General features: G+C 36.5%; 2 protein-coding genes across 2 annotated transcripts in view; one reads left to right on the forward strand and one right to left on the reverse strand.

Moving 5' to 3' along the window:
• Positions 1–263: 263 nt before the first annotated feature.
• Positions 264–24,863, reverse strand: part of TRAPPC3L (trafficking protein particle complex subunit 3L) — a 33,434-nt gene continuing 8,834 nt past the window's right edge. Inside the window, exons 4-5 of the mRNA XM_049771377.1 lie at positions 3,519–3,704; positions 264–383 (exon numbers count right to left, since the gene is read on the reverse strand). Coding sequence (XP_049627334.1) covers positions 264–383; positions 3,519–3,704 — 306 coding nt within the window. The remainder of the gene's footprint in view (positions 384–3,518; positions 3,705–24,863) is intronic.
• On the forward strand, positions 6,246–12,128 carry CALHM5 (calcium homeostasis modulator family member 5). The gene is made up of 2 exons (XM_049771365.1): positions 6,246–6,785; positions 11,739–12,128. The coding sequence occupies exons 1-2, from the start codon at positions 6,246–6,248 to the stop codon at positions 12,126–12,128; spliced, it is 930 nt and encodes a 309-aa protein (XP_049627322.1).

A 24,863-nucleotide genomic window follows, 5' to 3' on the forward strand; every position in this document is an offset into this window, starting at 1 on the left:
GTGAAGGTTGGTGTACAATACATGATGGAAACCCAGGTATGAAATTTTTGTAAACACGGTGATTAAATAAAAAAAATAAAATGTGTGATTTATAGGCAAAGGGAAAGAAACTATTTTAAATTCTAGAGCCCTGCCTTTAATATTCCTTGTTGGTTTATAAACTTTTTAAAGCTCATTAAACATTTCAAGATTTCTATGACTATACATGATAAATTGATATTAATTCCCTACTAGATATTCTGTGGCATTTTGTATGCTCTTCTTCATTTTTTCGGTCTGTATTTTTTCTCATCTAGTTTTTTCAGAAATGTTATTCCTATTTCTGTCACACTGTCGCCTTTTAATTTGTCTTGCAGGAACGTAACATCAGCAGCTAAATGGACCTAGGAAAAAGAAGGGGAAAATCAGCCTTGTATCATTGGGGGGCTTAAAAAAATCTTTATTTTTTGTTTCTTCTCACAGTTCTATTTACTCCTTAATGAACTGGCTCTCTTTTCGGTATGATGTAAAAACGATGTTGTTCTGTGGATGAGATGCTCTTTTTCCAGATCTGATTTAGCTGTGGGTTAGCCATAAGCTGTTAATTTGTAAAAGGAAGGGTGAACTAGTTTAGATCCAATACTGGTCATTCTGAGACAAGTTCAAAGATGTGGGTCCAGTTTTGCTTACAATGTTACATCTCAAAGAAGGACACAAATTCCTGACTCAAATATTGCATTGCACCAGTATACCTTGCCAAGTAGAACTTCCAAAGATAGAAGAATCATTAAGCAATTCTGCTCAAAGAAACTTGCTATATATCATTGTGCCATTATTTAAATAATGTAATCACTTTTCCTAAAAACCTTTAGCAGTCACTTATGGCTTTGAGATCTTTGAAATACTATCAACTAAATAAATCATAAAAATTAAAGATAAACATTATAGATATGAATATTTGATATCTTCTTTTCCTTCCTTAAGCATTTCTAGTTCTTAGATATTAAAGTAACCATAGGATGTACATCTCTATTCTTTAAAATTTACTCATATAAAAGCAACATAATAAAAAAAAGAAAAAAAGAAAAGAAAGAAAAAAAGCAACATAAGATATTGAACAACCCTCAATGGATTATTTGTTCAAAAAATCAGTGAAAGTCCCTAATACAGGCACATAAGTAAAATTGTTTAGATTTAGTATATAATTAGTTTTACTGAATTATAATTTTTATGCCTAAATCTCACTAAGACTTTTTTTTTTTGGTTTTTGGGCCACACCCGGTAACGCTCAGGGGTTACTCCTGGTTATGTGCTCAGAAGTTGCTCCTGGCTTGGGGGACCATATGGGACACCGGGAGATCGAACCGCGGTCCGTCCAAGGCTAGCGCAGGCAAGGCAGGCACCTTACCTTTAGCGCCACCGCCCGGCCCCAACTAAGACTTTCTTATGGGTCTTGATATATCAAGATATTGAATTGCACAGGGTTTAAAAAAAAAAAAAGTGTCTCTGTGATATAACCCACTAGGATGCAAGCTGTGCCTTGAAATATAGTAACTAAATTACCATTATTTTTTTTCCATTTAAGATCTTTTATTGTCTTTGTCAAAACTTAAAAAAATCATTTAAAATAATATGGAGAATATGTTTTGCTATTTGAATGTTTGGAACTGCATGATTTCAGACACTTGCTGTTCATTTTTCAACATCTTTAGTCAAACATCTGAAAATCAAAGACATCTTTACCCTCGGGGAATGGAGGAGGACTCCTAAGTGATGCCCAGGAAGAGCTGGGCAATTGTCAGACCATTAGCCTGCAGGTTCAAAGAAAGGACCTGATTATGCAGAGCTACTGGGTTCTATAGTGCTGGAGATTACCTGATCTATATTAAGAGATCCTGGAGAAATGATTCAGCAGCCTCCAGGGCTGAATCCTGACAGTACTGCATGGTGCTGGGGATCAAGCCAAGGAGGGCTGTATGCAACTTATGCAACTTAACCCCTCTATTACCTTTTATTCCCTCTTGATCCTATTTTTAAATTTTGATTTTACATTTTATTTCTTTGCTCAAAAATACCCCCCAATTTACCCCAAAGGTTATTTATTATAAGTATCTGTGACTAGTATATTATTTCTATCATGTTATTCTTTTGGATTACCTATTATTATTATTATTCTCCTTAGTATCCAATATGGCACTCTGAGTACTGCCAGGAGTAATTCCTGAGTACAGAGTCAAGACTAACCCCTGAACAAAAGCACACACACAAAAAAAATCCACATTTCAAAGTGTGTCATATACTTCCTTCCCTCACTCATACTTTTTTAAATCAGACTTCAATAAAATAAAGTGAACTTATTTTATTTGTTTCTGTTTGTGCTCCACTCCTGGTTGTGATCAGGAGCTACTCTCAGATCTGTGTCAGGGAGCTGCTCCCGGCAGTGCTTGGAGAGCCATTTGTGGATCTGGGGCTTGAACAGGGCCTCCTTCATACAACATATGTGCTCAAATCATTGAATTATGTCTCTGGACCTAGAATGTCAGTTTTCTTTTTCATGGCAATCTTTGTCTCAATTTATATGTAGGTCATAAAAAACTGAATCAAGGTCTTTGGTCCTTAAATTCTTCTCAAACCTTTGGACAGATTTCTCATTTGAAATATAATTTTCCTCTGCTTCCCATATCATAAATCCAATATTATATTTATAATTTAAATGTAAGTTCAAAGTTTCTATAAGAGGGGCTGGAGAGGTGGTGCTAGAGGTAAGGTGTCTGCCTTGCAAGCGCTAGCCAAGGAAGGACCGTGATTCGATCCCCCGGCGTCCCATATGATCCCCCAAGCCAGGGGCAATTTCTGAGCACTTAGCCAGGAGTAACCCCTGTGCATCAAACTAGTGTGGCCCAAAAAAAAACAAAACAAAAAAAAAAACTTTCTATAAGAAGCCTTCTCTGCCTCTGTCCTCGCACTAAAACAAAGTTGTCCCATAACCTTCAGTTACATTTTATACATCTTAAAGATTCTTAAAGGGAGCAACTCTGGCTTGTTCATCTTAGTTTGGTGTAGAAGCTAATAATTTTTTAAATTCAATCAGTAATTCAGGTATGAAAGCAAGCCTCCAAAATGGTCCACAAAAATGATCAGTTTCGGCTATATGTCCAGAGAGAGTCCCCTGGATTGGCCTGTGTGACAACAAATTTCATGAATTTATAGCTAACTTTGAGCAAGGCACTGAGTCAGAATCATTTCACTAAACTGTTACCAGATTGTCCAGAAACTATGTGAGAACATTAATGTTTCTAATTTTTATTATATATAATATAGATGATATGTATGACATATATAATATTTGTGGTATTATATATATTAGGTATATAGCATCATATACTTTGACATATCTATAAAATATGAATTTTTAAATAAATTTGTGTGCTATTTTTGTATTAACAGGCACTAAATACTTGTTGTTTGAAGATGCCATGTATTTAGGAAATTTGGTACAATAGAGTAAACAAATACATGAGGAAAATGAAGTGCTTTACCATTTCCAGGGCACCTCTGATAATCCCACAGAGTAAATTGCAGTAGCACAGAGAGGATCGCCCAGCTGGAAGCTCTTCCACAAATTCCACCAGAGGATTCTTGTCTAGAATCAGGGAAAATTCCCTTCTGCTTGAATTGTTGCAAGTCACACTTGGTGTAATTCCCAAATACATCTTGAAAGCAACCTAATGTAGAGAAAAATATACATTAAACCAGTATAGAACAAATATAATCTGTTAGTAGGTCACCCAAAAACCCTGTTCCAGAAAGTGCAGAACAATGATTAACCACATGGAGATAGTCAAGAAGTCTGGGTTCACATTCAAGTGTTGAAATTGACACCAGATCCTGGAAAGTCTTAAACCTTTATATTTTAATATGGACTATCCTAAGGGTTTTCTCTAAACAATAGATTTTATTAAACAGAGCTAAAATATTACATCAAAAATTATATCAACATTATGTATCTTTGAGGAAGATAATATATTGAATTATTTAATCTGAATGTACGAGCAATAAGGATTTGTTTTCTTAAATCAGAAGGCGTTCTAGACACATGGCAGAGGAGAGATGTATGCCCTATGAAGACCTGAAGATTAAATAAATTGAGTCATTTGGGAAGAATAGATGTTATAATGCTTAAAGAAGGCAAAATTCAAAAGAAGCAAGACATAGAGGGAGGGGGCACAAAGTTGACCTATTAAGTAACTTCTCAAAAAATGGGAAATACAAGATTATACAGACCCTGACTCCATTCTAGGCATTACAATATAGTTTCTCCAAACACCACTAGGGGCTTTTCCTGAGCACAGAGCCTGCAGTTGACTGACCCTGAACAAGACAGGGAAGAATTTTACAATACAGAGATGAAACAAATCTTAGAAATTTATTTTATGCCCTCCTGTTTACAAGTATGTAAACTGGGATTGAGAAAAGTTTAGTGACAAGGCCAAGTACCTTGTCATTGATACCTTTTTTAACTCCTAATCTAGGCACTTCTTTCTCACCAAATGTACAAACCTGCAGTAGTTTACTAGCAGAAATACTAACTTAGTGTCACCTTTTAATTTACTTAAATTTCATTCTTAAAATTAAAGGCAGCATAAGAAAAAGGAACAACTACCTTATGAAATGTATAATTAGAAATACCAAGAGGTTCTTTATTTATTTGTGCATTCACTTACAATTGAGTAGTCATTGATTATGACATAACTAACATAGTTCTTGCATGCAGTAAAAGTTCAAGACTATTTGAAAAAAATATTTAATAAGCATCTATGAAATAATTTTATTTTATTATTTTTACTATGTTTAAACAAATAAATTGGTAAAATGTGGTTTCTGTATTAGAAGAGTTCAGATGAGAGCTGGAGTGATAGTTCAGTAGGGAGGGCATTTGCCTTGTGCATGGAGGACTTGGGTTTTATCTCTGGTATCTCACAAGCCTGCCCAGAGGAATTTCTGAGCACAGAGCCAGGAGTAACACCATAATACTGGCAGGTGTGGCCCAAAAACCAAAAAATAAAATGGAAGAGTTCATAGTCAGAAAAGACCACTAATATTAAAAATATAATGCAGATGTACATGTTCTGTAAGTACAGTATTATGTATTAGAAGGAAATTTTGGAACTAGTCCTCCATGCACAAGGCATCTACAACTGTGCAACATTCCCACCACCAATGCCACCTTCACTCCTCCCCCACCCGATTGTATTCAAGACAGGCATTCTACTTCTCTCACTCATTAAGATTGTCATGATAGTTGTTAGTGTAGTTATTTCCCTAACAGCATTCACCACTCTTTGTCGTGAGCTTCATATTGTGAGCTGGCCCTTCCGGCCCTTAACTCTATCATATCTGGGCCTTATTACAATAATGTCTTTAATTATTCTTAAAACCCATAGATGAGTGAGACTATTCTGTGTCTCTCTCCCTCTTTGTTGTCAGAACATTTAATGTGTGAAACAACTGCATCATGAACAACTTGGTAAATCATGTGTTTTAATAAAAAAAAAAGTAAAATAAACCCAACATTTAATAATAATAATAATAATAATAATAATAATAATAATAAACTCCCCTCAGACTTCCTTAAACTAAAGAATATGACACTGACAATTAGATTGTAATATATTTTAGTTCTTCAATATGATAATCACATTATATCAATATTATAATAAAGTAAAACTAAATGTAAAAAATTCCTCTTCAAACTCTAAGCTTAGAGATGTATTTTGACTATCAAACAATTGGTTGATCCCTTTAATGTTAGTGACCCTTTCTCTGACTGGAAAAGTCCTAGATTAATATTTGTATGAGAATATATTTGTGAACCTCAGTTCAAGACACATGGAAATAATAAGAAAATGAGGCTCTGCAATTTCCACCTTCCCTTACTCTTCATTTTCCGCATTCAGTTCTGTACTTTAATGGTTTAATTCACACACAGCACTAACACAAAACCACAAAGACTGTACACTGGATTTATCCTAAATCTCTGTTTTGACTCTAGTTTCATGGCTCAATATCCTCCAGTAGGAGGCATTATCTGAACATAGTTGGGAAATATTCATTCCTAGGGGATGACATTGTTTCCTTATCTGGCCGAATTCAGTCTGAGAGAGACTGTTGTTTCTAATGAAGAAAAAGCTCCACCCTTAACTACTGCCACAGCTGCTTGACTAATAAATAAGGGCAAAGCGTTTTTCCCTCAGTATATCTTCAAGATGGAGGCTTTTCAGGGGATTATTAAATTCTTTGCTAATCAGAAAACTGTTATTGGTTACAGTTTCATGGCTCTACTGACTGTGGGAAGTGAGCGTCTCTTTTCACTTGTGGCTTTTAAGTGTCCCTGCAGCACAGATAATGTAACCTATGGATTGGTTTTCCTTTTTGCTCCTGCCTGGGTGTTACTGATCTTGGGGCTCTTTGTGAACAACGGGTCATGGAAACTCTTCACTGGCTGCTGTGTGAATCCCAAGAAAATCTTCCCTTCGGGTCACAGCTACCGTTTCTTCTATGTCCTTGGTCAGATCATTCTGAGTTCATTGGTGGCTCCAATGATGTGGCTTTCTGTGGCTTTGCTGAATGGAACTTTTTATGAATGTGCCATGAGTGGGACCAAAAGTGAAAGACTCCTGGGAATAATTTGCAAGAACAAGCCCAAAGAGTGCTGGGAAGAACTTTACAAAATATCTTGTGGCAAAACCAGCATGACAAGTTTGGATGATGAAGAACTGAAACGCACCTTGCAAGCCCAATCTCAGGTAAAAAAGATACATTCGCTATTTTCTTCCAGAACAACTTTTCAGTCTGTTCTTTTAGCCAAGGCTGTGTCTGAATCCTGCTAGAACATTTTGAAACAATAGGAACTGCAACAGATGCAGCTGTTAATATTCAGAAAAGCTTTTAGAGGTTGGATGGCTCCGTAAAAATGCTGATTGTATTGTTGTTTGTCTCTCCAGAAAAAAAAGATATCCTCTGGGTTATGCATTTGTAAGTACTTAAGTACTTTAAAGCAATCTCTCTGGGTGGACATTGTAAATAATGCATGGTACCAGCTCATAATTGAGTGTTAATGGCAGAACTGTAATTAGAAATTACTGCCATATATCCATTATTTATTTTAAAACTGATTTCTCAGAAACACAATGTGATATTTCTCTACTAAAATAAAGCTGAACTAAATGAGCTAATACTTTTTAAAACGGAATGTAATAAAATTAGTATGGCGATTCCCTTGATAGTTTCTGGCAACTCCTATCTCTGCATGAATACTATCAGGATTGAAAGGAAATTCCCACATAAACAGTAATTGGCTGACTTTAAATAGCCTTCAGTGAAAAGGATCTACATTCTCTAGAGAGGTTACATCCTTTCTGCTTGTGCTATACAGCTTAAGAAGTTCTTAACTTTAGAGGCTCAAGATATGGGGGACTCTTAACTAACAAAAGGAAATTATAAATTTATTTACCTGACTGAGAGAAATAACTTGTCATACTTGCAGTTAAGTGAGCACAAATCCAGATGTGTAACCCAACTTTACAAAGTAACTGATTTACTACATCTCCATAATAAGATTACTTTCTTCAAACCAAAACCAATACTAAAAGTAGAAACACAAGTCCACAATTTGTCAAAATTTCTTTTTGTTTCAGAATAAGTGTACTAAAGATAATGCACATTTACTGGGACTTACATTTATTGTGACACAATGAGGCAAAGTCTGTCAAGAATAATTCCAAAACTGACTGACAATGCATATATTCATATATTCTTAATAAACCGATAAGCCTAAAATTGCCCCCGAAGTAAAATCTTTTGTTTAATACACAAAGCATATCTCAGACAAAAACATGCTAGGTTCCTCAATGTCTTCCTTCTCTTGTTGAAGGAAGGTATTAATTATGAGTGTTATGATATAATGAGTGATTTATGATGCATGTCCTCAGGCACTCATCTCCATTCAGTTAATGCCAGATCCAAACAATAATCATGTTATGAATCTCTTCTCTAAACACAGACACAAGTTAGTCATGTGCATTCTGTCATAGCTGACTCTGGGCACACTGATTTGTGTGCCCACTAATTTTTAGTAGTATGAGAAGAACTTGGGGCTGATTGCAAGAGAAAGGCACACAAGGGATGTGAACAAAGGGAGGAAGTAGTTGCTGACTGCAGTGGGTCAAAGAGGTAGCAACAGGCAGGAACAGCCAACTCAGGTTGTGAGGGTGGTCTATCACCCATTGATTGCCAGAGTTAATTCAGCAGATCTTGCTCCCTAGGTGACTGACCCTCTCACCACTATGTGCATTCTCCCCAAAGCTAAATTCTAGGAGAAAATGCCTGCCTTTCTGCAAAGAAATAAATTGTTTATAAGAAATTGCACTTTCCAGTTCCAAATTACAAACAAGTTCTCAAGAAATCAGCTGGTAGCTGATTTATTTTCATTCTTAAACCACAGTGCGGTGTTTTGGAGCAATAACTCAGAGGGTAGAAGATTTACCTTGTAATCAGTAGTCCTGAGTTTGATCCCTGAACATCTCTGGGAGTGACTACTGAGTCTGGAGTCATGAGTAACCACTGAGCGTTTCTGGGGGAGGGAAAAAAGGAAGGTAGGAAGGAAGAAAGGAAGGAAGGAAGGAAGGAAGGAAGGAAGGAAGGAAGGAAGGAAGGAAGGAAGGAAGGAAGGAAGGAAGGAAGGAAGGAAGGAAGGAAAGAAGGAAGGAAGGAAGGAAGGAAGGAAGGAAGGAAGGAAGGAAGGAAGGAAGGAAAGAAGGAAGGAAGGAAGGTAGGAAGGAAGGAAGGTAGGAAGGTAGGAAGGAAGGAAGGGAGAGAGGGAGGGAGGAAGGAAGGAAGGAAGGAAGGGAGGGAGGAAGGAAGGAAGAAAGGGAGGGAGGGAGGGAGGAAGGAAGAAGAGAGGGAGGGAGGAGGAGGGAGGGTGGGAGGGAGGGAGGGAGGAAGAAGAGAGGGAGGGAGGGAAGAGGGAGGGAGGGTGGGAGGGAGGGAGAGAGGGAGTGAGGAAGGAAGAAAGGAAGGAAGGGAGGGAGGGAGGAAGGAAGGGAGGGAGGGAGGATGAGAGGGAGGGAGGAAAGAAGGAAGGAAGGGAGGATGAGAGGGAGGGAGGAAAGAAGGAAGGAAGGGAGGGAGGGAGGAAAGAAGAAAGGGAGGAAGGGAGGGAGGAAGGAAGGAAAGGAGGGAGGGAGGAAGAGAGGAGAGGAAAGGGAGGGGAGAGAGGAAGGGAAGGAAGAGCAAGAAGGAGGGAAGGAAGAGGGGTAACAGGGAGAAGGAGGGAGGGAGGGAGGAAGAAGAGTGGAGTTGCAAGAATTAAGCTTTGGAATTGATCAACTTAAGGTATGAATATTGATACCACTGCTCGCTTTGGTACAGAGCTTGTAATCTGACTCTTCTGAACTTTATTTTCCTGGAAGTTGGCTTAAAACTTTGAGAGTTGCTGAGAGGTATAGATAATAGACATAAGAAGGCTGGCAAAAAAAGAAGCATAAATAGAGATAGCTCCCAGGGTGTAAAGGAAGGAATAAAGGAACACTGTTTAGTGTTGGGTGGGAACTACCACTATTTCTAGTTATATCCCTATTATTGTGAATTGGAGGACAAGAAGAATTAGTGCTTATCACTCCAGTCAACACTATTCTCATACTCCCAACAACAGATGAGTGGCTAAAGAAACTGGTACAAATACAGGATGAAATATTATGCAACTGTCAGGTAAAATGAAGTCATGAAATTTTCCTATACACGGATGGACATGGAAACTATTATGCTGAATGAAATGACTCAGAGGAAGAGAGACACAGAATAGTATCACTCATATGTGGGATTTAAGATAAATAAAAGATAATATGGTAATAAAACCCAGAGACTATAGATGAGGTTTGAAAGGACCAACCCATGCTATGAAGCTTATCACAAACAGTGGTGAGTGCAGTTAGAGAAATAACTTCACTAATAACTATCGTAACAATGGTAGTGAGTGAGAGAAATTGAATGCCTGTCTCAAAGATAGGCAGGGGATTGGGGAGGAGGGAGTTGGGTGGCATTGGTGGTGGGAAGGTTGCACTGGTGAAGGGGAGTGTACTTTTTTTTATGACTGAAACCCAACTACAAACGTGTTTGTAATCATGGTGCTTAAATAAAGGTATTAATAAAAATATACTAAGGTCATACAATTTGGAAGGAGAGAACTGAAGAGGATCAAATAGTTTAAAATTTAAGCAGAAGTGCTGGATAACTAAGGTGTTCTTCCAGAGCTAATTTTGGGGAAAGATCTGTGGTAGCCAATCATAGTCATTCAAGGTAAACACGAGAACTTTCACAGCATGGTATTTGTGCCTCAATCATTCATCAAGATGACAAAGATACTATGAGTCAATGATGCCTTGACATAAATACAGATAAAAATTTAAAAAATAAAAGCACTACACAGGGGCCAGAGAGATAGCATGGAGGTAAAGTGTTTGCCTTGCCTTGCATGCAGAAGGTCGGTGGTTCAAATCCCGGCATCCCATACGGTCCCCTGAGCCTGCCAGGAATTATTTCTGAGGATCGAGCCAGGAGTAACCCCTGAGCGCTGCTGGGTGTGACCCCAAAACCAAAATAAATAAATAAAGCACTACACTATATTAATAAACACTTAAATGTATACATCTCCCTCTTATCTCATTTAGTCCTCCAAGTTACACCTGAAATGGGCAGTTCTCTTTTTACAACTAGGGGAATTGAGGCACAACAAATATTAGCAGTAAGAGAAAACTTGTATTTTAAACCCAAGTAGTGCCAATCTGGAGTAGGGATTTATGTAGCATTTAAGACTCATTACTAGAGCTAGAATTTGGGAACCATTCAATTATAATCTGACTGGTATGACTGAGTGGGTTTATTTGCAGACTGTCATTTCAGATTTTAATTAAATCTATATTTTGAGCAATATTAAGAGTAATTTAATTAAAATGTCATAATAAAGTTTGAAAGAGTTCTGTTATTTTCAAATAAGAATAAGTTAAAATTGTAAAACCTCAAGTTGAGATGATAGGTAAAGTTATTTAAAATTTTACTTTTAGGGGCCAGAGTGATAGCACAGAAGTAAGGCATTTGCCTTGCATGCTGCTGACCCAGGACGAACCTGGGTTAAATCCTTGGCATTTCACATGGTCCCCTGAGCCTGCCAGGAGCTATTTTTGAGTGCAGAGTCGGAAGTAACCCCAGAGTGCTGCCAGCTGTGGCCCAAAAACAAACAATTTTTATTTTTAAATTTTAGGGGGAATATCCAGCTATTTTTTTTTTTTGCATTTAAAGAGGGATTGATTTTTTTTTCTGGTTTCTCAAATTCAGAATCAATAATTTCAAGGTTTAGGATGACTAATTTTTTTTTTTGCCTTATGACCACACTAATTCATGCATAGAATTTTTTCCATCAATAGCTAATACCATTTGAGTGACCAGTTTCTTCAATTGGAGTATAGTAGTGTGATTTTTTTGGTTCTTTTCCACTTGCCTGCATTCTTGATGATAAAAGGGTAAAGATTATGTAATGCTAATTTTAGTTTCATTGTCAAAGTGTTAAGTTGATAAGATGATTGATTTCAACCAAGGTATGGTAGTGGCCATGGCATTTAAGTATACATTGTCCAAAAATACCATCTCAGATTCTTGAGAAGTGCCTTGCTTTGACATGATCTCAATGTTTCTTTCTTCTTAAGATTCTAGGATGGTTCCTGATTTGTGTAGCATCTTTCTTCTCTCTGTTCACCACTTGTTATGCTCGCTGCCGATCTAAAGTTAGTTACCTTCAGATGAGTTTTTGGAAGACATATGCACAAAAGGAGAAAGAGCTTTTGGAAAATAAGTTCTTGGACTATGCCAACAAACTGAGTGAGAGAAACCTGAAAAGCTTTTTTGAAAACAAGAGACCGGACGTCTTCCCTTTGCCCACCTTTGCAGCCTGGGAAGCTGCATCACAACTTCATTCTTTCCATGAAAGCCGACCATTCTATAGCACACTTCATCAGGTGGTAGAGGAAGGACTGGAACTTAGCCCTGAAGACGAGGAGACCACAATGATCCTTGTGGGTAGTGCCCACAGCATGTGATTTATCCACCATCACTGACTCACTGTGTCTAAGGCACTCTGGTTTTTGCAAAACTTCCTCTTGCATCAACAGCAACCTGGGTAACTATGGATCTTCTCACATGTAATGTTTCAGTGAAAGACATTAGCCAATGGTAAGCAGCTTTACAGCACATGTGAGAAAGTGTCAGATTGTATTCAAATTGATGCTAAATAATTGGTCAAAGATAGTGACAAAGGTACATTTTCATTGATTGAAAGTTGGGTTCAACTACTTCAAGTTCTAAGATTCCACACTCAACCTAATATAAAAGTATATGCCACACTGTAAATAATGGTTATGGCATCTGGAGTAGAATTGTAAGTGAGAATTGTAAATGAGAAACACAACCTACCAGACTCAGTGGCTCCTTGGGAAAAAAAAAAACAACAACTTGGCTCCTTGCAGTGAATTCCCATTAGAACAATATGAGTTGTTTAAAGAAAGTTTTGATTTCTGGCCTTTATTCCCAGAAAACATGTATTAATGGGTTCAAAGTAGGGCTTGGTTATCAGCAATTTTTAAAAGAAGGTTCCAGGTGATCAATATGGGAGTTGGGAGGATTGAATCCATTATCCTAAGGCATTGATAAAAGGTTAAGGAACATCTACACAAAATCTTTCTAGTGTGACAAAGATCACATCACGCAGGAATGACTTAGAGTTTGCCTGGCCTGTCTCATGTGTTCCTGGATCTTTAGGTCCATATAGATTTTACCTTAAGCCCAAATAGGCTCGTTATGGTCCTTATTTAATTGGTCGTTGGTTATTGGTAATTCCATGACAATTACTTCAATTTGCCTTATGTACTGGTAGGAAATAGATGTATTAATTAAATGATAACAATGTAATAGCCTTTTTTTTTTTATTGTTTTGGGACCACACCTAGTGATGTTCAAGGGCTGCTCCTGGTTCTACCTTCAGAATTTACTTCTGGCAGGGCTTGAGGAACCATATCAAATGCCAGGGACTGAACTGGGTTAGTTGTGTAAAAGGCAAGCACTTTATCCACTATAATGTCTCTTGACGTTGCAGCTACCTTTTTTTTTTTTTTTTTTTTTTTTTTTTTTTGTGAATTTTGGGCCACAATGGGTGATTCTCAGGGATTTCAGCTACCATTTTCAATCTAAATAATGAGTTAAAAAATAAGAATCTCTAATAAAAAATTAGGACATGCTAAATTTTTATATATTGAGAAATCTGAAAAGTTGAGCACTTCTTTCTGAAAAATTTTTCTAATAATAATAAGAATATAAGACTACTATAAAAGCCAGAATTTCTATAAGTACTGATAAGAAAAGTGGAATTGAGACGAATATAAGATGAGATGACATGCAGAATTTAGTGACAAATGAGCCTTAATAGAAATATTTTTGACTAGAATAAACACTTTGAGCCAAAGATATTAGTACAGTGAATAAAGTGCTTGCCTAGCCTTGCAAATAGTCATCCCAGGTCAATTCCTGGCACCACACCTGGTAGTTGGAACACTGCCATAAGTGATCCCTGAGCAGAGTCAGGAGTAAACCCTAATTACTACTAGGTGGGTATTAAATAAAAGGAAAAAAAGAAGAAAGAAAGAAAGAAAGGATGACTCATATGTTTATAAAATATATGCACATAAATATAATAAAATTTTATTTATTTTTATCAGTACCTTGCTTTCAAATAAAAATTCTGCCATCAGTGAGTGGTTGATGTTGGATTCTGGGCTAGACCTAACAAGTCTACAGAAAGGCTCTGAATATTTGTTTTCTACAAAAGAAAATTTCCTACATGTTTCTTTTCTCACTTCTTACAGAGGAGAATAAATCAAGTGAGCAGGTGTTTATGTAAGGCAGTTCTTGCCTACTAAGAGGAAGAATCAAGCCCCAGTGCTAGTCTTTGTTTAAACATTTTTTCTAACTTTTTAAAAAATAATCTAGCCATCATATTTTAGAACAAATGATAAAAATTATCAGAATATTTTAATTGCCTTTTTCTCTCAATATTTTTAATATGAGAATTTTAAAACAGTAAGGTTTAGCTTTTCTTTTAGTTTTTCCACTCTTTCCTTTATGCTCAAAAATGTTTACAAAGAAAGAAATTGGTTTGACATTCAACTAGCTGTGATGCCAGCTTTCTCTAGAATGTGTGGTGTTGTACTGTGACTTCCATGGAATTCAATTCCTGTTTATCAAGAGCTCCCACTTATTTTAATATCCTATGTTGAAAAAAGTGGAGATGGAAAAGCAATTCCACAAGTTCCACTGACTAAATTATGAGTTAGCCTTTGAAAATATGTAAGTAATAGCAAAGAAAGACATTCTATTTAGGCTAGATCTGATTAAGTTTCGTTTGGTTGAGGATTGAAAGGAAGCTAAAATCTTTAGAAAGTACTGAAAAGTGAGACAAATGCGTGCTTTATTCTTCACATCCTAATCCAATTGGTCTGAGAAAGATTTCTGGGATCAGGTCTCCAGTTACCACACTTAGACTGACCTTCATCTCCATATCTATTCAGAAACTTTAGATTAATGACTGAGTTTATCACTTGGCTTTTCCCCATCCCTTCAGCTCCTTGAATGAGTCACATAGTAAGGAATGTCTGGCTCCCAAATCCAGCCAAGATTCTGAGGACACACCCATTCTGAACTTCAATTTCCTACTTCAATCATTTGGACAGGAGAAAAAGGATATAGCAATAATGGCTAAATCCTCCAGCATTGGTGTACTGATTATTTTAACAAGATACTAAATGTTTAGCCTCGGTGGATCTTTGCAAAAGTCATAATGGCTGTCTGATATAGGAAAAGGCGGCAGCCACCTGAACCTTCTCCCTGCTTCCCACCCTGTACTGTAATGATATCCTTAAAGCCTGGAAGGTTATTCTGGATATTGCAATCTGAAATAAAAGGAAGTTGTCCTTCAGCAGTATGTGGGATCACAGCACCTACTTTCCACTTCCGGCCAGGTGGCAGGCTGAGCCAGGCATAATCATTTGATGATGTTGACAATAGGTAGAGGGATGTATTCCCAGTGCTAATAAAGGCAACATAAGTGAATCATATTAAAAAACATAGCAAAATCCAACCCTCCACATCAGGAGAAAATTTAACAAAAGCAAGGGATGACTAGAAATAAAAAAAATTAGGTTTTCCTCAATTGTATGTCACACAGGCTACATTTCTTAGTGGTCCTCAAACTATAGCCCATGGGCCACATATTGTATTTGTATCTGTTTTGTTTCTTCATTGCAAAATAAGATATATGCAGTGTCCATAAGAATTCGTTCATAAGTTTTGTTTTTACTATAGTCAGACCCTCCAATGATCTGAGGGACAGTGAACTGGCTCCCTGTTTAAAAAGTTTGAGGACCCCTGTAGTGTTGTGTGTGTGTGTGTGTGTGTGTGTGTGTGTGTGTGTGTGTGTGTGTGTATGTGTGGGCAACTTTAAAATTGATGTTTAATTTTCTTTCTGGTAAAATATAGAAAGCACACGAAAGACAAAGGACAAAAAAAAAGATAAAAAAAAAAGCTTCCCTGTTTTGTGTGTAGATTTATGATGTAAACTCAATTCATAAATTGTGCATTGTGGGGCTGGAATGATATCACAGTGGTTAGGGTGTTTTCCTTGCAAAAGGCTAATCCGGATTGGATTCTGCCATCCCATATGATCTCCAGGAGTGATTTCTGATTGCAGAGCTTCAGAAACTGCTGAGAGCTGCCAGGTGTGGCCCCAAAGTATATTATATAATAAATAGTGCAAAGTTTTAAGTACATTACATTTAGGCTTATATATTCAGAATAGTTAATTATGGTGACTTCTGGAAAGCATTTTGTTTTGTTTATGGGTCACACCTGGCAGGTCCAGGGATTACACCTGGCTCTACACTCAGAAATCACTTCTGGCAGGCTTGGGGGACCATATGAGATGCTGGGATTCTAACCACCGTCCTTCTGCATGCAAGGCAAATACCCTACCTCCATGCTATCTCTCTGACCCTGAAGCATTCATTTTTTTAAGAATTAGAAAGAAACAAAGGAAGAAAGTCACAGTTTGAAAAATTGGTCAGAAGACAAAAGAGGCCTGAAGAAAAGCAAGCAATTAGAAGTGATGTGTTAATAAAAATTGAAAGCAGCAAAGTTCCTGAGAAAAAGAGAAGATAAATAACAATAGAAAAATATTAGAATGTAATTGTAAGGGAGAAATAAGTAGAAAACAGTTCAGTCACCAAAATGTTTGACAACTGAAGAAGGGTACCAGAAATGTCTGCTACTGAGAACAGGATTTCTTTCTTTTTTTTTTTTTTCGTTTTTGGGCCACACCCATTTGACGTTCAGGGGTTACTCCTGGCTATGCACTCAGAAATCGCCCCTGGCTTGGGGGGACCATATGGGACGCCGGGGGATCGAACCATGGTCTGTCCTATGCTAGCGCTTGCAAGGCAGACACCTTACCTCTAGCGCCACCTTCCCGGCCCCCTGGAGGACAGGATTTCTAACGGGTTTTCCATTTATCTTCTTCTATGAAGTCTCACTCACTGCTGGGTCCCAAAATATCATTTTAATAATGTTCTCTCTGACCATGTATTAGACAAAGGCCTAATAAAATAGAATGCATTTTAAGTATTTTCCATAATAAAAATGAGTTATCAAAATGTTTAATTCTTATCTCTAATTAGCTAATAATAACAAAAACGTTTTCATAAATGTATTTAGAAACCATAAAAATATTTTGCATAATTAATATGCCTTTGTACCTTAAACTAGAGAATTTTTTAAATAAACTTAGAAAAAGCATGTGACTATTAAATGAATTGTAATATCTAGTTCATGTTATATTTAGAAGTCACAATTCACCTCCTCAATGTAGCAAAATGGATATCCCTTTTCTCCTGAAGTTTTCCACACTCATCAAAATAGTGTAAGATTAAGAATTGTTTTAATAAAATTGTCAAGATGAGGACCAAAGAAATAGTTTAATGAACTATTGAACATACTTTCCAGGTGGGAGTCCTGAGGTTAATTTTATAATTTCCTGGCACTTTATGATCTCCTGAAGCTCCACTAGAAGAGATTTCAAGGCACAGAGTTAGGGAAGTGGCCCCTGTGCATTACTGGATGTAACTCCAAACTTCAACAATAATGGAAACCATTAAATTCAAGAAGTATTCATTGTCTATTACTTAATGAGAAATAGTAATTGTCCTGTCTAGTCTTCTGTTACAGTTCTACTCTTGTGAATTTGTTTTGTTGAGCAACTGGAGACATCTTAGAGTATCATATTTTCTTTTTTTTTTTCACAAATTTTCTTTTAATAAACAATTTTGATTATTCCATTTAGTATTTTGTTGTAACAAGCAATATAAAGTAAATTATTTTGTTTTTTTTTGTTTTTTTTTTAATGCATAATTTTTTTATTTAAACACCTTGATTACATACATGATTGTGTTTGAGAGTATCATATTTTCAATGTAATAAATATTACTTGAAATGATAGAACTTGTGCAGATGGAGCTAGTTAGGATGAAAGGGGAAAATGAAGTCTTTTTTTAACTTGGAGATAAATGTAAACTGCTGCCCTCTTCTGGACAGAATCGTAGGTTCAACAGTGTGTAGAAGTGTGAAAAGATCTTTCAAGCATTTTCTAAATTCACTTCAATATTTAATTATTATTTTCTAAATTCACCTCAATAACAATGAATGTTAAATATTGTTTACTGCTGATTTGTTTGACATCCTAGGACACACTACAAGGATACCTAACTTTTTTTCCTACTTTGAAAAGCTAACAGATCTGATGGGTTAGTCCAATTTCCCAGTAATAAAAAATAATCTCATTTGATAACACAATAAAATATTTAATAAAACACGTTTTATGGGGCTGGCGAGGTGGTGCTAGAGGTAAGGTGTTTGCCTTGCAAGCGTTAGCCAAGGAAGGATGCGGTTTGATCCCCTGGCGTCCCATATGGTCCCCAAAAGCCAGGGGCAATTTCTGAGTGCTTAGCCAGGAGTAACCCCTGAGCATCAAACGGTGTGGCCCGAAATACCAAAATGAACAAACAAACAAACAAAAACTCTTTTTATGTATTGTAAAACTAAAAACATTTTTCAATTCTTTGTGAAATGCTTTTTCTCGAGCTAAATGAATAATGGAAATACATTAAAATAATAAACTGAACTGCAGCAGAAGATTCTTGGAATATAAGACACAAAACACAGTAACATAGTATGTTATAAATGGATTAAAATAAAAACAGGTGTATATCACTCCATTCATAGGAAAGATGATCTAAGTAAAGTTAGTCATGAGTTTTCTCACTTTTCCAAATTTGTTCTGTCAGGTTATGTTTGCTAAATCATCTTGACAGTATAACTACTGCCTTTTGTAATGCATGCAAAGTCATATTAAGATCTATAGACATCTTAGAAAGTGTAATTGTTCAATCAAAGCCTATAAAAGTGTTATGCAGGCTGTAAGTATAACATCCAAACTCCTAATACACTCTTCATAACAGAAAAGCTTAAGTGCAAAACTGGCATATGGTCTTTCATTTTACTTCCTTGAACTTCCAGGAATGAGGAAACAGTTATTGGCCAACTGTATTCTGGTTTCTTGATCATGATGTAATTTTATTAGCAATAAAACAATCTAATAGGGTTGGTAGAAAGTGAAAGAACACATATATTTTTAGACAGACATTTACAGAAAAAGAGGCAGTGATTGTATTTAAATTGTTTTACTTTTTTTTTCAGGTTTTGGATCACACCCAGTGGCACTCAGGGGTTACTCCTGGCTCCACTCAGAAATCGCTCCTGGCAGGCTCAGGGACCCATATGGGATGTCGGGATTCGAACCGCCATCCTTCTGCATGCAAGGCAAATGCCTTGCCTCCGTGCTATCTCTCAGGCCCCTAAATTGTTTTACTTTTTAAATGGAAAATCTTTATTTCAGAAAAACGCTTGCACATTAGAAACTGTGCTTTTGGAGCCGGAGTGATGGCGCAAGCTGTAAAGCAACTAACTGCCTGTGTGCACTAGCCTAGGATGGATCTCTGTTTGATCCCCCGGCATCCCATATGGTCCTCCAAGCCAGGAGCTATTTCTGAGCACATCGCCAGGATTAACTCCTGAGCGTTACAGGGCGTGGCCTCAGCCCCCCAAAATAAATACATAAAAAAAGAAACTGTGCTTTTGACCTAGAGTAAACAGTATGAAGATTTTTTCAAAAAATAAGACTTGAGCTCCCATATGGCCCAAAAAATTCACTTCTGGGTATCTACACCCAGGATGTAAAATGATTCATTAAAAAGTATATATATATATAAAATTAATTGAGATGCCCAATGCCTGATGACTGGATTACACAGCATATATACACAATAAATATACACAGCATATATAAACAATAGAATACTATGCAGTTGCAAGGAAAGATGAAATTGTGCAATTTGCTGCAATGGATGGAACTGGAAGATATCAGATCAAGTGAAGTGAGCAGAAGTGAAAGGACAAACAAAGGATGATCTCACTTATCTCTGACATGTACAGTAACTGGAAGAGGGAATTCAAAGTAATGAAGGGAGATGACTTGATCATTTTTGACTCAAGAGTATAAGAAAGGAGGAAAGAGGAAGAAAGAAATAGAAGAGTAGCAAGAAGATATGGGAAATAACAGGGCAGAGGGACCAAAGCTCTTGGGTATATTAGTTACACAGAGAAGTGGTATGGTTATATATTCCAAGCACAGAGTCAACAGACTGAACGCTGGAGATCCAAACTACAATAAACTTAAAAATGTGCCTATTAAGGAGGCAGACTGGATGCTAGAGAGAAGAAATTTGGGGACACTGATGAAGGAAACTTGACACTTGTGATGGGATTGGTGCTAAAACATATACCTAAAATTTAACTACAAATAACTTTTTAAATCAATGTACCTTAATAAGAAGTAAAAATAAACATGTAGAATGGACAAAAGAAAAAGTATAAAACATGTGTTTTTCAGTTTCTTTTGCATCTTTAGTTGTGTGAATTAATAGCACTTTGTTGAGAAAAGAATGGGATTTCCTTTGTCTTATCTCCTTCCCACTAGTCATCTGGAGTTGAACTTAGAGAAGAAAATAATTCCTGTGTTAGCATATCCTGTTTAGACAGAGATAACTGTGAGGCCACCAAATTTTAAATGACTATAGAAATACAAGGGGCCGGAGCAGTGGCACAAGTGTTAGGGCATCTGCTTTGCACGTGCTAACCTAAAACGGACCACATTTGAATCCCCCGGTGTCCCATATGGTCCCCCAAGCCAGGAGCAATTTCTGAGCACATAGCCAAGTGTAACCCCTGGGTGTCACTGGGTGTGGCCCCCCAAAAAACAAAGAAATACAAGTAATATAAATAAATAATATTTATATTTATATACAAGTAATATAAGTAAATATAGTTGTAGATACTTTTTATTCTGGATTCTGGTTGTATTACTGACTCGTAGCTCTAACCCTAATTTTTATGGACTGATTTCCAAATCTGGAGTGAGATCTTGTATGAAAAGATTTTGTAGAGACATAATAGGAGGGAAAGACATCTTTTTGGGGGCTTTAGTGTGTATTTTTCTTAGTTTGACACTGCTGAAATCATGGCAGGCAGTGCAAAAGATACCTACGGTACTAATTACGTTCAAGTTTGCTGGTTATAATCCCTGGCTCACCTATGATCCCTTCAGCACCAGTAGAAATGATTCCTGAGACTGTCAGGTTTTTCCTTTAAATCAATCAATAAATACACTAATTAGTTAAATAATTAATTCTAAAATGTGTGATTTGAATATTCTTGTGAAAATATTAAATCAGTGCTCATGAGCACAAATCTACTGTCATAGAACTATTGCCATTCTAAAGTAATCCAAGACTGAGGATTCAAAGTATTTGAAATACCCACAGAGCATCAATCATGGCAGTTTTTCATATTCAGCTCAGTAGAATAAATTGCTGAATTATTTTGTATAAACTCAATTTTGTTTACCACTCTGTTGAAATAAAAATAATTTGTTAAAGAACTAGAGAGTACAAAGAGTTGAGTTCTTGCCATGCATGTGGCTATTACAGGTTCAAACTTCAGCATCCAATATGGTCCCACAAATACCTCAGGAGTAATTCCTGTGTGGATAAACAGATATAACCCTGAGTACTAATGGGTGTGTGTCCCTTCTTCAAAAATAAGAGATTTGTTAACTAAAAATAAATTACTACTTACAGTTCCTTCCTTCATTTATTTATTTATTTATTTATTTATTTATTTATTTATTTATTTATTTATTTTGGTTTTGGGGCCACACCCAGTGACACTCAGGGGTTACTCCTGACTATTCTCTCAGAAATTGCTCCTGACTTGGAGAGATTATATGGGATGCCAGAGAATTTAACCATGGTCAGTCCTAGATCAGCAGCATGCAAGGAAAATGCCCTACTTCTGCACCACTGCTCTATTTATTTATTTATTTATTTTCAGTTTCTTCCTTACTTTAAGCATCCTCATTTATATTGTCTCCAATATTTTTTCTTCCAATGATTTCATTGATTTTTATCACTCATCAAAAAAATCCTTGCTTGCACAGTAATTTTTAAAAATTTTAACACGTACCACTAAAAGAAAAGCATTTCATATTTGGATTTACAATAAATAGAATGAATTGGGTTCCAAATTTTTAATCTAAAGATCAGATTTCAAGTTTAATAATTTTATAGGTACTAAAATTCCATTTATTTGTCTATTCTGATGTAATATTTATACTGAAAAATAATACATTCCTTTTATATTCCTCAAAACATCACAGTGACACTGGCTAGACAGTAAAAAGCTTTCCCAGCTTTGATGATCACTTTGTGCTAGGTAAAAAAGCTCCAACACGTTTACAAATTAAAAAGCAGAGAGACTCTGGAAAAGACTTTGGAGTTATAGCCACCACATTTTTTTTGTTTGTTTGTTTTTGTGTTTTGGGCCACACCCGGCGGTGCTCAGGGGTTACTCCTAGCTGTCTGCTCAGAAATTGCTCCTGGCAGGCACGGGGGACCATATGGGACACCGGGATTTGAACCAACCACCTTTGGTCCTGGATTGGCTGCTTGCAAGGCCAACGGCTGTGCTATCTCTCCGGGCCCTATAGCCACCACATTTAACTATTTATTGTTAGAGTTGCTAGGAAAAGCAAGACTTGTAAAGAAAGAAAATATATTTCAACCAGAAACCACAGATCTGAGAGCATAATCAGATAAACCCCACTTGATTGTAATGTACTTTGCATTTAATCCATTGGTGTATTGGATTAAATAGGATTTCTTCTGGGAGAGGGTCACACCCACCTGTGTTCAGGGCTTGCTTCTGGCTCTGTGCTCAGGGATTAGTCTTGTTGGTGCTTGGGTGACCATCTGTGAACTGCCATTTAGGGTGGACCTACTGCATAGCAAGCACTTTACCCTGATCTTTCTACTTACATACTCAGACTTTAAACTTTACTGAAAATCTATAGTAATAAAATTTTTTCTTACATTAAAACAAAGACAAATTCCAGACAGCCAGGAGTAACCCCTGAGCACCGCCGGGTGTGACCCAAAAACCAAAAACAAAAACAAAAAAAAACAAAAAAAAAAAACAAAAAAAAAAAAACAAAGACAAATTCTCCTATCAGTGAAATAGAATTGAGAGTCCAGAGATAAACATTCACATGCATTGTTAGTTTCTTTATAACAAGAGCTTTTGGATGCAGTACACCAAGAATAGTCTCTTCAACAAATGGTACCTGGAAAACTGGGTAATCACATGCAAAAATAAGAAATTAGATTCATATATGACACTGTACACAATAGTTAATTAAAAATGGATCAAAGAGCTTTATATCAAACCTGTTCCTATAAAACACATTTAGGAAAACACAAACAGAATTTTCTAAAATCTTGATTTAAGGGTACACTTCAAGATATGATAAAAGCACAAATAAACAAATAGTATAATAAAATGACATAAAACTAAACACTGTTATACAGCTAAATAAATGAAGCATAAAATGAAGATACCCTACTGAGAGAAAATATGCAAACAACACACATCGGGCGAAGGGCTAATCTTCAGGATGCATAAGGAACTTTCAAAACACACCACCACCACACATAAAAATAAAATAGCACCATAAGATTGAGAGAAGAGATGACCAGACAATGCCTCAAAGATTCCATAAATATGTCAGCAGACCTATCAGAAAAGTTTTTGCACTAATTATCAAGTAAATGCAGATCAAAATGACAAGGAGACATAATATCAACTGTGAATACGGTCTTCTTTAAAAGGCCTGAAAACAATAAGGAAAAGATGTGACAAAAATAGAGCTTTTATTTAGTGTTGATGGGACTGTTCCTTAATTCAATCTCTTAAAAAATTGTTTAGAGACTTCTTTAAAAATTAAGAATTAAGGGGCCGGAGAGATAGCATGGAGGTATGGCATCTGCCTTGCAGGCAACTGAACCAGGATGGATGGTGGTTAGAATCCCAGCATCCCATATGGTCCCCATGCCTGTCAAGAGTGATTTCTGAGCACAAAACCAGGAAAAATTCCTGAGCACCTCCAAGTGTGACCCAAACCACCCCTCAAATTAAGAATTAAGCTTCCATATGACTCTGCAACTCCACTCCTAGACATTTACCCCAAGAGCACAAAAACATTAATCCAAAAGGTTATTTATATACATATGTTTGCTTGTATCATATATACAATAGATAAGACCTGAAAACCCAAGTGATGCCCAATAACAGATGAGTGAATAAAGAAATTGTGATATATATAATGATACTCAACTATGAGAGAAGTTGATATTTTGCAGTTTCTTGAAATTTGAATGGAATTGGATTGTGTCAAGTGTGTCAAGTAAAGCATCAGAAAGAGAAAGAAAGGGCCCGGAGAGATAGCACAGTGGTGTTTGCCTTGCAAACAGCCGACCCAGGACCAAAGGTGGTTGGTTCAAATCCCGGTGTCCCATATGCCCCCCCCCCCCCGTGCCTGCCAGGAGCTATTTCTGAGCAGACAGCCAGGAGTCACCCCTGAGCAATGCCGGGTGTGACCCAAAAACTAAAAAAAAAAAAAAAAAAAGAAAGAAAGAGAAAGAAAATGTCAGATGATCTCACTCATTTGCAAACTATAAAGCAATAAAACAATGGTTTAGACAATCCACAATGGATTGAGATATATATATATATATATATATATATATATATATATATATATATATATATATATGTTTAATAGAATTGATTGTTAATAGAATTGTGATCTGAGGGTTTTGTGGCGTGGGCTGGGAAATGGTGAAGAGATTGTGGTTCTACAAATGTGGAAGTGGTGCAACAGCACTGCTTTTATAAAACAATAATATTGCTACTGTTACAACAAAAAAAAACAAAGTAATAACAATAAATTAAAATAAAATTAAAATTTTAGTTTGAAGGTAGGACACTTTCCTTGCTCGTGGATGATTGGAATTCAACTCTGGAAACTGATACCGATACCCTGAACCCTTCAGGAGTGATTTCTGAGTGCAGAATCAAGGAGTAAGCTAGAAGTATCTCTAGATTTGGCTCAATAACCAAAGCAGATAAATGCAGTTTGAGTCAATCACATAAAATAGTAACCTTGCACATGCTAAAATCACATTAAAATGCATATCTTTTAATGTAGAAATTAATTAATTTGCTAT

The sequence above is a fragment of the Suncus etruscus genome, chromosome 4, assembly GCF_024139225.1.
Source record: "Suncus etruscus isolate mSunEtr1 chromosome 4, mSunEtr1.pri.cur, whole genome shotgun sequence".
In the NCBI taxonomy this organism is placed as follows: Eukaryota; Metazoa; Chordata; class Mammalia; order Eulipotyphla; family Soricidae; genus Suncus; species Suncus etruscus.